The sequence below is a fragment of the Telopea speciosissima genome, chromosome 1, assembly GCF_018873765.1.
Source record: "Telopea speciosissima isolate NSW1024214 ecotype Mountain lineage chromosome 1, Tspe_v1, whole genome shotgun sequence".
Lineage (NCBI taxonomy): Eukaryota > Viridiplantae > Streptophyta > Magnoliopsida > Proteales > Proteaceae > Telopea > Telopea speciosissima.
In genome coordinates this window covers 40,080,427-40,092,892 of record NC_057916.1, presented here as the reverse complement: position 1 = coordinate 40,092,892, position 12,466 = coordinate 40,080,427, and the positions used below count along the sequence as shown (strand labels likewise).

General features: G+C 45.2%; 1 protein-coding gene across 1 annotated transcript; it reads left to right on the top strand.

Moving 5' to 3' along the window:
- The first annotated feature begins 10,596 nt into the window (after window positions 1–10,596).
- Window positions 10,597–11,115, top strand: LOC122649420 (uncharacterized protein YagA-like). Its single transcript, XM_043842599.1, has one exon. The coding sequence runs from the start codon at window positions 10,597–10,599 to the stop codon at window positions 11,113–11,115; it is 519 nt and encodes a 172-aa protein (XP_043698534.1).
- The last annotated feature ends 1,351 nt before the right edge of the window (window positions 11,116–12,466 follow it).

Sequence of the window (12,466 nt, the reverse complement as noted above, 5' to 3'; positions counted from 1 at the left end):
AAACTTAGGCTCAACATCTTCAATGCATCCTTAGGTTCCATTTGAGAGGAAGAGTGTTTTGCATTGGATTTATTAGATGAAGTTGTGGCTGATCACACTTCACACATGCTTATTGATGACCCTTTGCAACATTATGGAGATGAGTCTGAGGTATACACTAAAGAGGTGCATACTTTGCTAGATTCCTCACCCTCTTTAGAACAGCCACCCTGGACAGTTAGGTTTGAGCCGCTTCCTCCTTTGGTTACATCTCCCCAACCTTCTTCTAAACCAACTCCTTGGTATGATTTGATCCTTGACCCTCCGTGAGTCACTCTGTCGTTTGGCTGAAGACGTTAAACTTAGCGCTCTTGGGAGGCAACCCACTATTTTTTTTTTCTTTATTTAGTACTTTTGTTTTTGTGTTTGTTTATTTTTGTTTTTTTTTTAGGTAGCTACTACTGCTTGCTGGATGCACTATTCTGTCGTATATTGCTGATTTCTGGTACACTCCTTCACTTAACCCTGTTTTTATTCTTCTGCATGCATTAAGGACACTGCAAACTTTAAGTGTGGGGGGGGGTGTGTGAGAGCGATTGGCAGATTTTTATTTTTTGGCTTTTGGTACGTTTTACATGTCTCTCTGTTACTTTGATGCACAATGCGGGATAAGGAGACTTAGGAACCCTAATCTGAAGTGATGAAAACCCTGTTGAGAGGACAGTAGCTAGTATGTATCCTACGGTGGGTTTTGACTCAGACAATAAGAGCCCCATCTTGTCGAAGGGACAGACCACTTGGCTATTTTGTGTTTCTTTGAGCTTTTGGTTAGGAGCTGAGACCAAGTTTAGTTTTAGCATGGCATAAAATAAAAAAATAAAAAAAAAATTTCATGAGAGTTTAGTCCTGTTGCTTCAACTTAGTAACCGGGGCATCTAGGCCACAAGCCCGGAGTCTCACGTAAAACGGTTGGAGTGGCCTGTTAGGTTATTATTACTTGTATTCTTAAATCTAGTTCGGGTTTGTAGCCTTTTTAGTTCGAGTGAGTACGCCCGAGGAGTGTTTCACACTCAATCCCCTAAAGCCATCTAGCTTGGGAGTGGTTGGCTTAAAGCTTGTTACATGAGCCTTCTAGAAAGCTTAAAAAGCCAGAACATTGCACGGATTTGAGAATCACGTAATAAAAAAATAAAAAAATAAAAAAATAAAAAAATAAAAAAATAACAAGTAAGAGTTGAATTCCTTGGATCTAGACAGGGCACTCCGCCTCAGGAAGCGAGGTGACTTAATCGAAACTCCTTGGGGTGAAATCTCTGAAAAAGAACTCTAGCATCACTATCCTTATGGATATATGTAAGAAACAAAGCTACCAAGTAGCTCGGGTGTCTTGTGTAGTGACCCTGCATGGCATTTAAGGAATAGTAGTGGAGTAACAAATGGAGTTCATTGTGAAAAAAAAAAAAGAAAAAGAAAGAGAGAGGAGAAGAAATGTCATTGCCTTGGTACAATTGTATGGTAAAAAATGCTCCGAAGCCTAAAGTCCTTGGTGCCCTCGACGTCATGAGTGGTCTTACCTTAGGTAAGTTGGTGTTTGGAAGATATGGAGAGATTCCCTAATTAGGATGTGTGCCTGTGGCTAGAATCAATACTGGGTAATAAAGAGCTCAAGTGTGGGGGTACCTTTGTCTTCTTGATCTTAAGTAGGGCATCTTAGTTTCGGGTTTGGTGTGTGCTTCTTACCCATTGTCAAAATTTAAAATTGCATCATAAATTTTGTGTGTATATTCCCTGCAAACACTCATGAGACAAAACTCGTCCACTAGGGGTAACCTAGGGGTTTAAAGGCTTGTTGCACATGCTAAGTGCAACCGTGATTCCTACGAAAGTGAGTTAGGTTTTATTTTGTTGTTTTCTTTATTTTCTTTTTGCTCGAGGGCTAGCAAAATCTAAGTGTGGGGATATTTGATGAGCACATTTATGTGTGAAATTATCCCATTTAATTCTGCATTTTATCTGCTTAGAATGGAGGTACCTTGGGTATTTTCTGTCTTTTTCAGGATACAGGGGTATTTTTGGCATATTGAAAGAATTGGAGAAAAAGTGCATTTTTGAAGACTAAATTGAGAAAACCAGATTGGATCGACTCACATGCGATCAAGGGCGAGATGGGAAGAAGCTTCACTGAAGACCCAAGGGCATAATCGTAATTTCATAAAATTTGGATATTTTCAGAAGATATTCGATATTGGGCTCATACCGTCTGGAGTATTAATTGGAGCAACTTTAATTCTCAGATTGGGACCACCCGGGACCAAGAAAGAGAGATATTCTCAAAAAGAGAATTTTAATTAACTTGATAATTTACATTAAACTCTCTCTCTCCTCCCTAATATCTCCCTCTCATCTACTACGGATTATTTCTCTATCACTCCATCTTCAATTTTCTCTCCTTCTCCCTCTCAAATCCTTAATGGGTCCTACCATTCCTAATTATATTTCACTTCTCTCTCCCTCCTCTTATATCTATTCTATCCAAATCCCTCATGGATTCTGGATATCCATCATTATTTCTATCTCTCGTGCTTTACTTTTTTTATTATTAAATCTCTTATAGATATATAAACCCATGGACAGATTTCCATTGAAGGGAATTCTATTATGAAAATCCTCTCTAACCGTGCTCTCTCTTCTTCTCTATTTTTCTCCTTCTTTCGTCTTTATTTTTTTATTATTTTATCTTTTGGATCTTGGGTTCGGCAAGGGGAGGAGAATCACCGTTTCAGCTTCATCTCAATGGATCGTCGTCACCATTGCTGTCCTTTGTCGCCTTCCACCATGATTGGCTAAGTTTCCTCTATCTTTAGGTGTAGATGAGCTAATGGTTTTTGCTATTCAAAATTCTGATTTGTATGCTTGATTGCTTGATGTTGAGACCCCATCCCTATTTGGATGATTTTAATAGATGTATTTAGTTGAAAAATTCTGCTTCTGTGATTCAATATTTTTCATTCAAGCAATGGTATTTTGTTCTTATGTGGTTGTACCGATGATGGATTATAGCTGAACGAACTAAGCGTGCCAAGCCCTATAAGCGAAGGATGATAGTACTCGTCAAGATAGTCCATACCTAAAAGGAACCCTACATTCTGTGGTATTATTAGGCCTGTGGTTATAATAAATCGAAGCATGCAACTGAATTGAATAGCAACCCATTAGGGATTCGAACCCTAAAGATAGTCTTCTCCCGTATTTGCACAGCGTTGTTAGTTTAGATTTGTTTCTTTCATTCGTAGTTTTAAAATCAGATTTATTACAAATTAATTTTCATTATTTTCATCTTATCATCTTAGTAATTTAGCCTTCTAGTTCCCCGTAGATCGACCCCTTACTTACTACTTGCTAGATTAGTTTAGGGTTTTATTTTTGACCGATTAACCACACGATCAGAGACCTGGCCAAAATGACCCAAGAGCCAGGTGAAGTTGTCGAGGGGTTCATCACCCGGTTCAAGATGGCCAGGTATAAATGTCCAACTGCTTTGCCCGAGGCCGAGTATGCAAGGATGGCCTTGGGGGGACTCAGTTTTGACCTTCGAAAGAGGTTTGCTGGCCAGTACTTTGTCGACCTTAGGCAGTTGGTGCTGCAGACTGCGCCCTATGAGCAACTCCTGAAGGAGGAGGGCCAGGTAAAAGTGCCCTCCATCGGGACGTATTACAAGGACATAGCTGGTCGCGCTTTCCCATTACTAGGGAGTAGCGACCAGAAATAAGTTGATTACGTAGAATTTGAGGTGGACGCTGCAGAAATAGCAAAGGGAAAGCCCTACGTATGTAAGGCCTTAGCTAGGCCGAATGACCAGGCTAAGCAGGCCGAGCAATCCAAGACAGCACCTTAGAGGATCTTCGACTCAAAGGTCATGTACTCCTTTGAAATTTAGAAGGCCGAGTTGATTTTTGACTAGTTGCTCAAGGACAAGCAGATTAAGCTGCCACCGGGGCACCAGATACCCCCCAGTTACGAGCTAAAAGACCAAAAGTACTGTTAGTGGCACAATACCCATACCCATTCTACTACTAACTGTGTGGTTTTACGAAATGCCTTGCAGAAAGCAATTATCGCTAGGTGCCTTCAGTTTCCAGGGAAGGAGAAAGGGGTCATGATGGTCGATGAAGACCCCTTCCTAGTTAACATGGTCAGTGTTGACTTTTTGAAGCTGGCCGGACCAAGGGGGAACTCGGCGCCAGCATGGAACTTTGGGCTGATAAGTGCCCCGCCTAGGCTGAATTTGCCAGCACGATCGTAGGGATCTCGGCTGAACCCATGGGCAGCTCCTTTCCAGAGTCAGGCTAGTGGCTGCCGTGTAATGAATGGGCTGGAAGTTACGACAGGCCGAACGACGCAGGGATTCTTGACCCCACCTAAAAGGCCTAATGCGTCTGTCATGGGCCGGTCTAGTAATATGCCAGTTCTGGCTGAAAAATAGGCAGTGGCCCAAAAGCGGAGGAGGCGTAGCAAGCAGCCCGTCGGGAACACCCGCTATGAGTTTAATCCCCTAGGAGACGTGGGGAGAGGAGAAGAATACGGGACTGGCACACCCATGCTGAATGAAGCACCAAGGCTGCATCAGGAAGTCTATCCTAGTTGTAGTCAGCCAATTGGGGGATAACGGAATGGAACCACAACCCGATCAGGCCGGACGTCTTCCGATCAGGGCTAACGGCCTACCCCGAGAGCCAAAGAGGAGGTTAATCTAGCGCTTGCACAAGACAGGAGGTGAGTTTCTCATCAAGCGACCCACACTTCCAGGCCATCGGCCAAAGACCGGCTTGGAAGGGTCTCAGTAAGAAGGCGCCTGACATATGAACAGTACGGGCTAGATTACTCTCGTACAGAGCATTCCAGATGGGAGGCCCCTCAACACCAAGGAGGCCACAGGCCGAGGATGGTTGTTCCTAAGACAGATGGAGAAGAGTGGAAGGTTGCAAGACACCCGAAGTTCCCGGCCAACCTTGAACCCACTCACATGACTTGAGCACAGAAAAGGAGGCGACAGAGAAAGAGGGCAGCCCAGAGACAGAACCAGCAGGCCCAGGTCAACCAAGGCTGCGGGAATGCGCCCCCCTAGGATCAAGTTGAGGGAGGCGTGAGCTCCGTAGAACAGAGCCAGGTGATCAATGGGCCATCAAGGGCAGAAGACCCAAGCACTACTATTGAAGGAGAAGGAGCCCTGGAGCCAGATATGTCGAACTACAAGGCCAAAGACAGCAACCCAGATGTTTTTGGGGACATAGTGACAAGCGCCAGCCCAAGAATTGACAGTGTAGACACCAGTGGCCCCATCCACTCACCGGATATCAACTTCGGCGGGTTAGTTGAAATGATGTTCGGTACGATACCAACCCAGGTGCAGATCTCGATGGTGTACCTCTTGCCAAGGACGTTCCAGTATCAGCTCGCTCAGGTGACGGAGCTAGAAGGAGACGTGGACGAAGGGGATTCATTCCCCGGAGTCCTTGGGATAGAATTGGTTCCCACTAAAGAACAGGCCGAGAAGAGGGTAGACTGTGATGAACCGGACCAACAAGGCCCGAAAGACAACGTTAGAACGGTCATCACCAGGGAAACAGAGTACACTTTTGACACCCCAATACCAAGAGGGAAGGTGGCCGACATATTTGAAGAACCAACCCGGGAGATGACGCGGCATTTGAAGCCGTTGTATATACAGTCTCACATGGATGGCAAACCGGTAGCCAGGGTTTTAGTTGACAATGGGGCAGTAGTGAATATCTTACCCTCAAGAATGATGAAACATCTCGGTAGGGACGAGATTGATCTGCTACCCGCTGATGTCTCTGTCATAAACTTCCTAGGTGGTTCCACTAGACCAAGAGGAGTGCTCCCGATCGATCTGAAAGTTGGAGATCATACGTTCTTAACGACCTTCTTTGTCATGGATGCCATGGCTAACTACAAGGCCCTCTTAGGGCGGGACTGGATCCATGCAAACTCTTGTGTCCCGTCGTCTTTACACCAATTTTTGGTGCTCTGGCGTAAAGGAGGAAAGATTGAGTTGGTGATGGCCATTCATGGTTGATGCTAGTCATGCAGAGGCCGCTTTGTATGACGGGTGCATAGGCCCTATCTAGTTCACTGGAGCAGATGAGCATGGGAGACCTACATCCCTGGTTACCTCATCTACGGCCGTGGAAGAAGTTTTCTAGTTAAAAGGACCGTGGACAGTAGCTCTGTCGAATCTCAGAGAACGATGGAGGAAGACTGACCAAGATTACTTATGAAGACAAACCAAGCAGCTGTGACAGACATAATGCACCGGCTGGAGATCGCAAGCCTGGAGCAGAGGATGTCTCATGAAGCGAGCATGGTGGGAGAAATCTCGGCTAAGGAGCAGATGATGGACGGTCACGAGGTCAGGCTGCAGGACCTGCCACCTGCGCCGCTAAAGATGGAGGAAACACTTGCAGAAGTTCAAGACCTGTTGGTCGAGGTAGACTTAGGGACGACTGAGGATCATCGGCCTATCTTTGTTAGCGGGCTCCTCCCACCCGAGTTAAGGGAGGATATTGTAAGTTTATTGAAGGAATTTAAAGATTGTTTTGCTTGGGATTATTCTGAGATGCCTGGTCTAGACCGAAAGTTAGTTGAACATCGGTTACCCATAAAAGATAACTGCAGGCCGGTAAAATAACTACCCAGATGAATGGCACCGGACGTCGTCCTGAGAGTCAAGGACGAAATTGAACGGTTGCTCAAGGCGGGTTTCATTAGGACCGCCAGGTACGTGGAGTGGGTGTTAAACATAGTTTCGGTCATAAAGAAGAGCGGGAAGCTAAGAGTGTGCATTGACTTTAGAAACCTGAACAAGGCCACTATTTGAGTTAAAATAATACAGCAAGCGTACGGGTCAATCGTAGCTACGGGTCGAACACGAAGAGATATACGCCACTCTATTTAACTAACTTAAAAGTAATGCAAAGTGAACCAAATTAAAGTGTTAAATTAAACTAATTAAATTAATGAAAATTAATGCATCCTAACTCATAAGTATCTAACAAAATTAAGGGATTAAATTGGCGTCCTAACACATGAGCATCTAACCTATCAGACTAACGCAAATTGAAAGGAATAAAAATATAGCCACACATAATAACCACATAAAAAGGAATAAGGGAATAAAAGTGCATCCACAAACCACAACCCTATAAAAAAAATATAAAAGAAATAGAGGGAGAAGAAGAAGAAGATAGATAGAGATAGAGGAGAGGGAGAATGAGATTAAGGGTTTAGAGAATGAGATACCTTGATGTGCTTGAATACTTAAATATACTCACCATGGCTTCCTCTTCTAAATCTCCATGTCTTGTCATCAACATAGGAACTTAGACTAGGAAGCTTTAAACTAAAACTATTACAACCATTAAACTAGATTTATGAAATCAAAATTAAGAACTTGAAATCAAAACTAAGAACTTAAGCCAAAAATAGGAAAAGAAGAGAAAATTTCACTAAGTGAATGAAGTAAAAATTACACTAAAAAACTGAATTAAAATTGAACTAAAAACTAATTAAAAACTGAACTAAAAACTAATTAAAAACTGAACTAAAAAACTAACTTCTTATAACCCAAAGGGCAAGGGGTATTTATAGGGGGAAGAGAAGAGAAGAGATAAGAGGGAAGTGTAGGAGAAATATTCCCTAAGAAAAGAGAATATTTTCTTCTCCTTCCTCTTTTACAATGCCTTGAATCCTAAGAAAAAAAGGAAAAAAATAGAAAGAAGAAGAAGAGAAAATTGTTTACATAGAACTTCTATTTCTAGAAAAATAAACTTCCAATTATAACAAGTGCTTCCTTTTCTTTGTAGATATCTTCTCTAAGCAATAAAATCAAAGATGCTTTGACTTTTCAACTTTCCATAGGTGAGAGAATATCTTTCAAAATAAATCTATCTCAAGTAGAATTTCAGAAGTGCCCTTGAGAAGTTGGAGGAGAGAGAGAGTAAGGGTGATGACTAGGATTCCTTCAAGAATAAATAAAATACCCATTCTGTCTTTCAGAAAACGTGGAGCATGGGGTGTTTATATAGGTCTCACCATTGTGTTCCTTGCGAAAAATCACCCAAAATAGACTCAAATTTCGTCCAATTTGGAGTTCGGGAGCCCAAGATATCTCAAGTTGAAGTTGGACTGTCCAGAGCCCTCCAAATGGAATCTTTCGGGTACAGGAAATATAACTTCTGGTTATTGCGTTAAGGCCCCTAGAATCCGAACTTCTGCTTCATTGTGTCCCCGGCCGACTGTCAATAATTATAAATAAACCCTTACAGGCCATTTTCGCTCGTCTTTACGAAAACGGCCGTAACTTCTTCGTTTCAACTCGGAATTAAGTGCCGTTTAAGCCGTTAAGAAGCTGACTCGATGGGCTACGCATCCATGCCATTAACACCTCTAAAGAGCTTAAAAACATTTTCTTAGCATCATCTCCTCCATTTTCACAAGAATTCACCTAAAACCTGAAAAGCACAAGAAAGCACCGAGTAACTCTGTCCAATGTGGTAAAATGTATGCTTTATGCCCTAAGATTTCACACATAAATGTGCTCATCAGCCACCCTCAAGGACGAGTATCTGATGCCAGTGGCCGACATGCTGGTTAACGCAGCTGTGAAGAATCGCATCATGTCTTTTATGGATGGCCACATCGGGTACAATCAGATCTTCATCGTAGAGGAGGATGTCCCAAAGACAGCCTTCCGTTGCCCAGGTGCTCTGGGGATGTATGAGTGGCTAGTCATGCCGTTCGGGCTAAAGAACGTCAGCGCCACCTACCAAAGAGGGATGAATACTATTTTCCATGACTTGATTGACACCTTTGTAGTGGTCTACATTGACGACATTGTGGTCAAGTCAAAGCATGAGCACGAACAACTTGACCACTTGAGAAGGGTGTTCTCCAGAATGAGGGCTCACGACCTGAAGATGAATCCATTGAAGTGTACCTTTGGAGTGGCAGCCGGCAATTTCCTCGGATTCTTGGTTCATCAGAAAGGAATTAAGGTTGACAAAAACAAGGCCAAGGCTATCCAGGACGCGAGGCCACCTTCAAACAAAAAGGAGCTACAGAAGTTTTTGGGATAGGTGAACTTCCTCAAGCGCTTCATTTCTAACTCCGCAGGTCGGACAAAGGTTTTCTCCTCGCTGCTTAACTTGAAAGCCGGCGAAGACTTCAGATGGGATGGTGCTCACCAGGAGGCATTTGACCAGATAAAGGCTTACTTAACAAGGCCTCCAGTTCTAATGTCTCCAAGAAAAGGGGTACCTCTAAAATTGTATGTATCCACAGTGGAAGGTTCAATAGGGAGTCTACTTGCATAGGACAACGAGGCCAGGAAAGAACAGGCTGTGTTCTACCTAAGTCGGGCCTTGACAAAAGTAGAACGGAAGTATCCGACCATTGAGAAGCTCTGCCTGGTGTTGTTCTTCTCCTGCAATAAGCTTAGGTACTATCTCTTGCCGGCTACGGTAAATGTCGTTTTCCAGATCGACGTCATCAAGTACATGCTCACGTGCCCAATTTCTAGGGGAAGGGTTAGAAAGTGGACTCTCGTTCTTACCGAGTTCTCTCTCCAATATGTGCCTCAGAAAGCAGTCAAGGGACAGGCGTTAGCAGACTTCTTGTCGATCATCCTCCCATGGAGGCAGTAAGGGATATGATGGAGGTACCCCTCATCGGCCTGACACCATGGAAGCTTTTCTTCGATGGATCCAGGACCGAGCAAGCTGTTGGGGTAGGGGTTGTCCTACGTTCACCAGAGGGGACAAAGACTCAAGTGGCCTTCCAGCTCGATTTCCCTTATTTTAACAACCAAGCCGAGTATGAGGCCCTCATACTGGGGATGAGGCTGCTTCTTGGATTTAAGGCTGACACCGTAGAGATCATCGGAGACTCGCAGTTGGTAATCAAGCGACTGGCCGGGGAGTATCGGTGTGAGAGCAAACATTTGGTGGAATATCTTGCGCAGGCCAAGAGGCTAATCGAGGGGTTCCGGGACATGGTGGTTCGCCACATCCCACGGTCAAGGAATCAGGCCGCGAACTGGTTGGCCCAGGTGGCTTTCAGCATCGGTCTGTTAGAAGGCAGTCTAAAAAAAACCATCGTCATCAAAAGGCAGACACGGTCTACAATCCATGAGGGCAGCCATCTGGAAGTTAACCACATCAAAGACACGTAGCCTGATTGGCGAACACCAATCGTCCAGTATTTGGGTAACCCGGGGCCAGAGTTTGATAGAAGGATCAAGGACAGAGCCACGAGATACGTGTTGATTGGAGAGGACCTTTATAAGAAGGGCAAGGATGACCTGCTGGTCAAATGTGTCAGCCTGAATGAGGCAACATTGGTCATGGCCGAAGTCCACGAGGGCATATGTAGAGCGCACCAGGCTGGCCCTAAGATGAGATGGTTGATTCGGCGTCATGGGTATTATTGGCCAACAATGATGACCGACTGTGTTAGATACGCTAAAGGATGTTGGGCATGTCAGACCCATGGACCAGTGCAGCTGTTGCCAGCAACGGAGTTTAATCCAGTGGTTAAGCTATGGCCATGGCTATGGACCTTATAGGGAAGGTTACCCCACCGACTACGCAGGGGCATTGCTTCATTATTGTGGCCACTGACTATTTTACCAAGTGGGTTGAGGCCGTGGCAATGAAGGGAGTCAATCAGGCTGAGGTCATCCAATTCCTCAAGAGTCATATCATTCACAGGTTTGGGCTTCCAGAGACTGTTACGTGTGACAATGGGAGCATTTTTGTTGGAGATGAGGTGGTTGCATTTGCAGCTAAATTGGGAATAACATTCACCCATTCCACCCCATACTACACGCAAGGCAATGGACAGGCCGAGGCAAGTAACAAGATTCTCAAGGGGTGTTTGGCGAAGGTTGTGGATGACAACCCACGAAGATGGGCATACATGCTCTCTGAAGTACTGTGGGCATTCAGGACATCACAGTGGGCCAGCATGGGTACTATGCCCTTTTCTTTAACATATGGCCACGACGTAGTGCTACCCGTTGAAGTTAGTGTAAAGTCAACATGGGTGGAAATCCAGTAGGGGCTCACACCAACAACCTATAGAGAGGCCATGATGGCCGAGCTCGATGACCTAAAGGAGGAACATTTGGCCGCGCTGGACAGGATGCAAGTTCAGAAGAAAAAGGTGGGGACAATTTACAACAGAAGGATTAGCCCAAAGCACTTCCAGGAAGGGGGCATCGTCCTGAAGGCCGTGCTTCCAGTTGGGGTGAAGGACCCCAGGTTGGGCAAGTGGTCCCCAAAGTGGGAAGGACCGTTTACGATCTGCCAGGTGCTTCGTGGTGGGGATTACAGGCTACATGACTTGGAGGGATGCATCCAGATCAGGCCTATCAACTGTAAGTTCCTTAAAACCTTCCATCCCATGATTTGGGACTTAGGATAGATGGAACAACAGTGGAGCGCCCCAAGAGCAAGGCCGTGAATTGATAGAAAGAAAGCAAGCTTTACTCACAAGGGAAACAAACACGGCCTAAGTAGGCCAAACGAAGGGAAAGGCAGAAAACAAATAAAGTACCACTATTCATCTAACAATGGCGGGGGGGGGGGGGGGGAAGGCACGCATGCCTACTTGAAAAAGTCCTGAGGGGTGGATTCCTAAATTTCACTCCACTTCTTCTCCATAACTGACAGGCGTTCATTGGCTATGGCCAGGCTGGCTTAGTGGCCTAGCCTCAGTGCTTTCTACTGCTTGACTTGGGCCTTGGCAGAGGTTGCCTCTACGGACATAGCTTTGGAGCTGAGAAGTTTCTTTCTGACTTCCTGGTCCAGAAATGGCCCTCTCAGACCGAAGGGTTGCTAGCTGGGCTTCTAAAACTTGGATGTCCTAGTCCATTCGGGCTAGATGGTCTTGCCCTTCTCGTACCCCATCCAGGATCATCTTGAGGTCATCTCGTAACCTCCATATTTTCTCGTCCATGGCATCGCTCTCTTTGAGAAGGGCTTTGTAGGTCTGAACATTCTTGAGGGCGAGGGGGGCCGAGGTGGTCACATCAAACATGAAGGCAATGGCCCGGCTAACCATTCTTTGACTGCGATGGGAAGGTCTGGCGATGACAGTAGGGTCTGAAGTGCCTCGGTGATGGTCGTTAGGTTCCCAGCACCCACAGTGTCGCAAAAAGGGGACTGCAGGAAAGAGTGCAGGAGTGCTTTTGCCTTGGCCACATGGGCAGGAATGGATCCGGGACCCGAGGCATCACCAGTCTCTTTCTCATCTTTAGAGGAACTCAGGTAGGCCAGAAGTGCTTCTACACTAACAACCTGAAAGGAAGGATGTGTTAGCATTGGCGAAACATGAGAACTAACGTCGGGGCAAAGGCACACGTATCGTAGGGGTCACTGCAGGGGTGACATGGCTTGGAGGGGAAGGC

Excerpts from the sequence above, each read along its gene's own strand:
- LOC122649420 (XM_043842599.1), top strand. The coding sequence starts at position 10,597 with ATGGCCATGGCTATGGACCTTATAGGGAAGGTTACCCCACCGACTACG.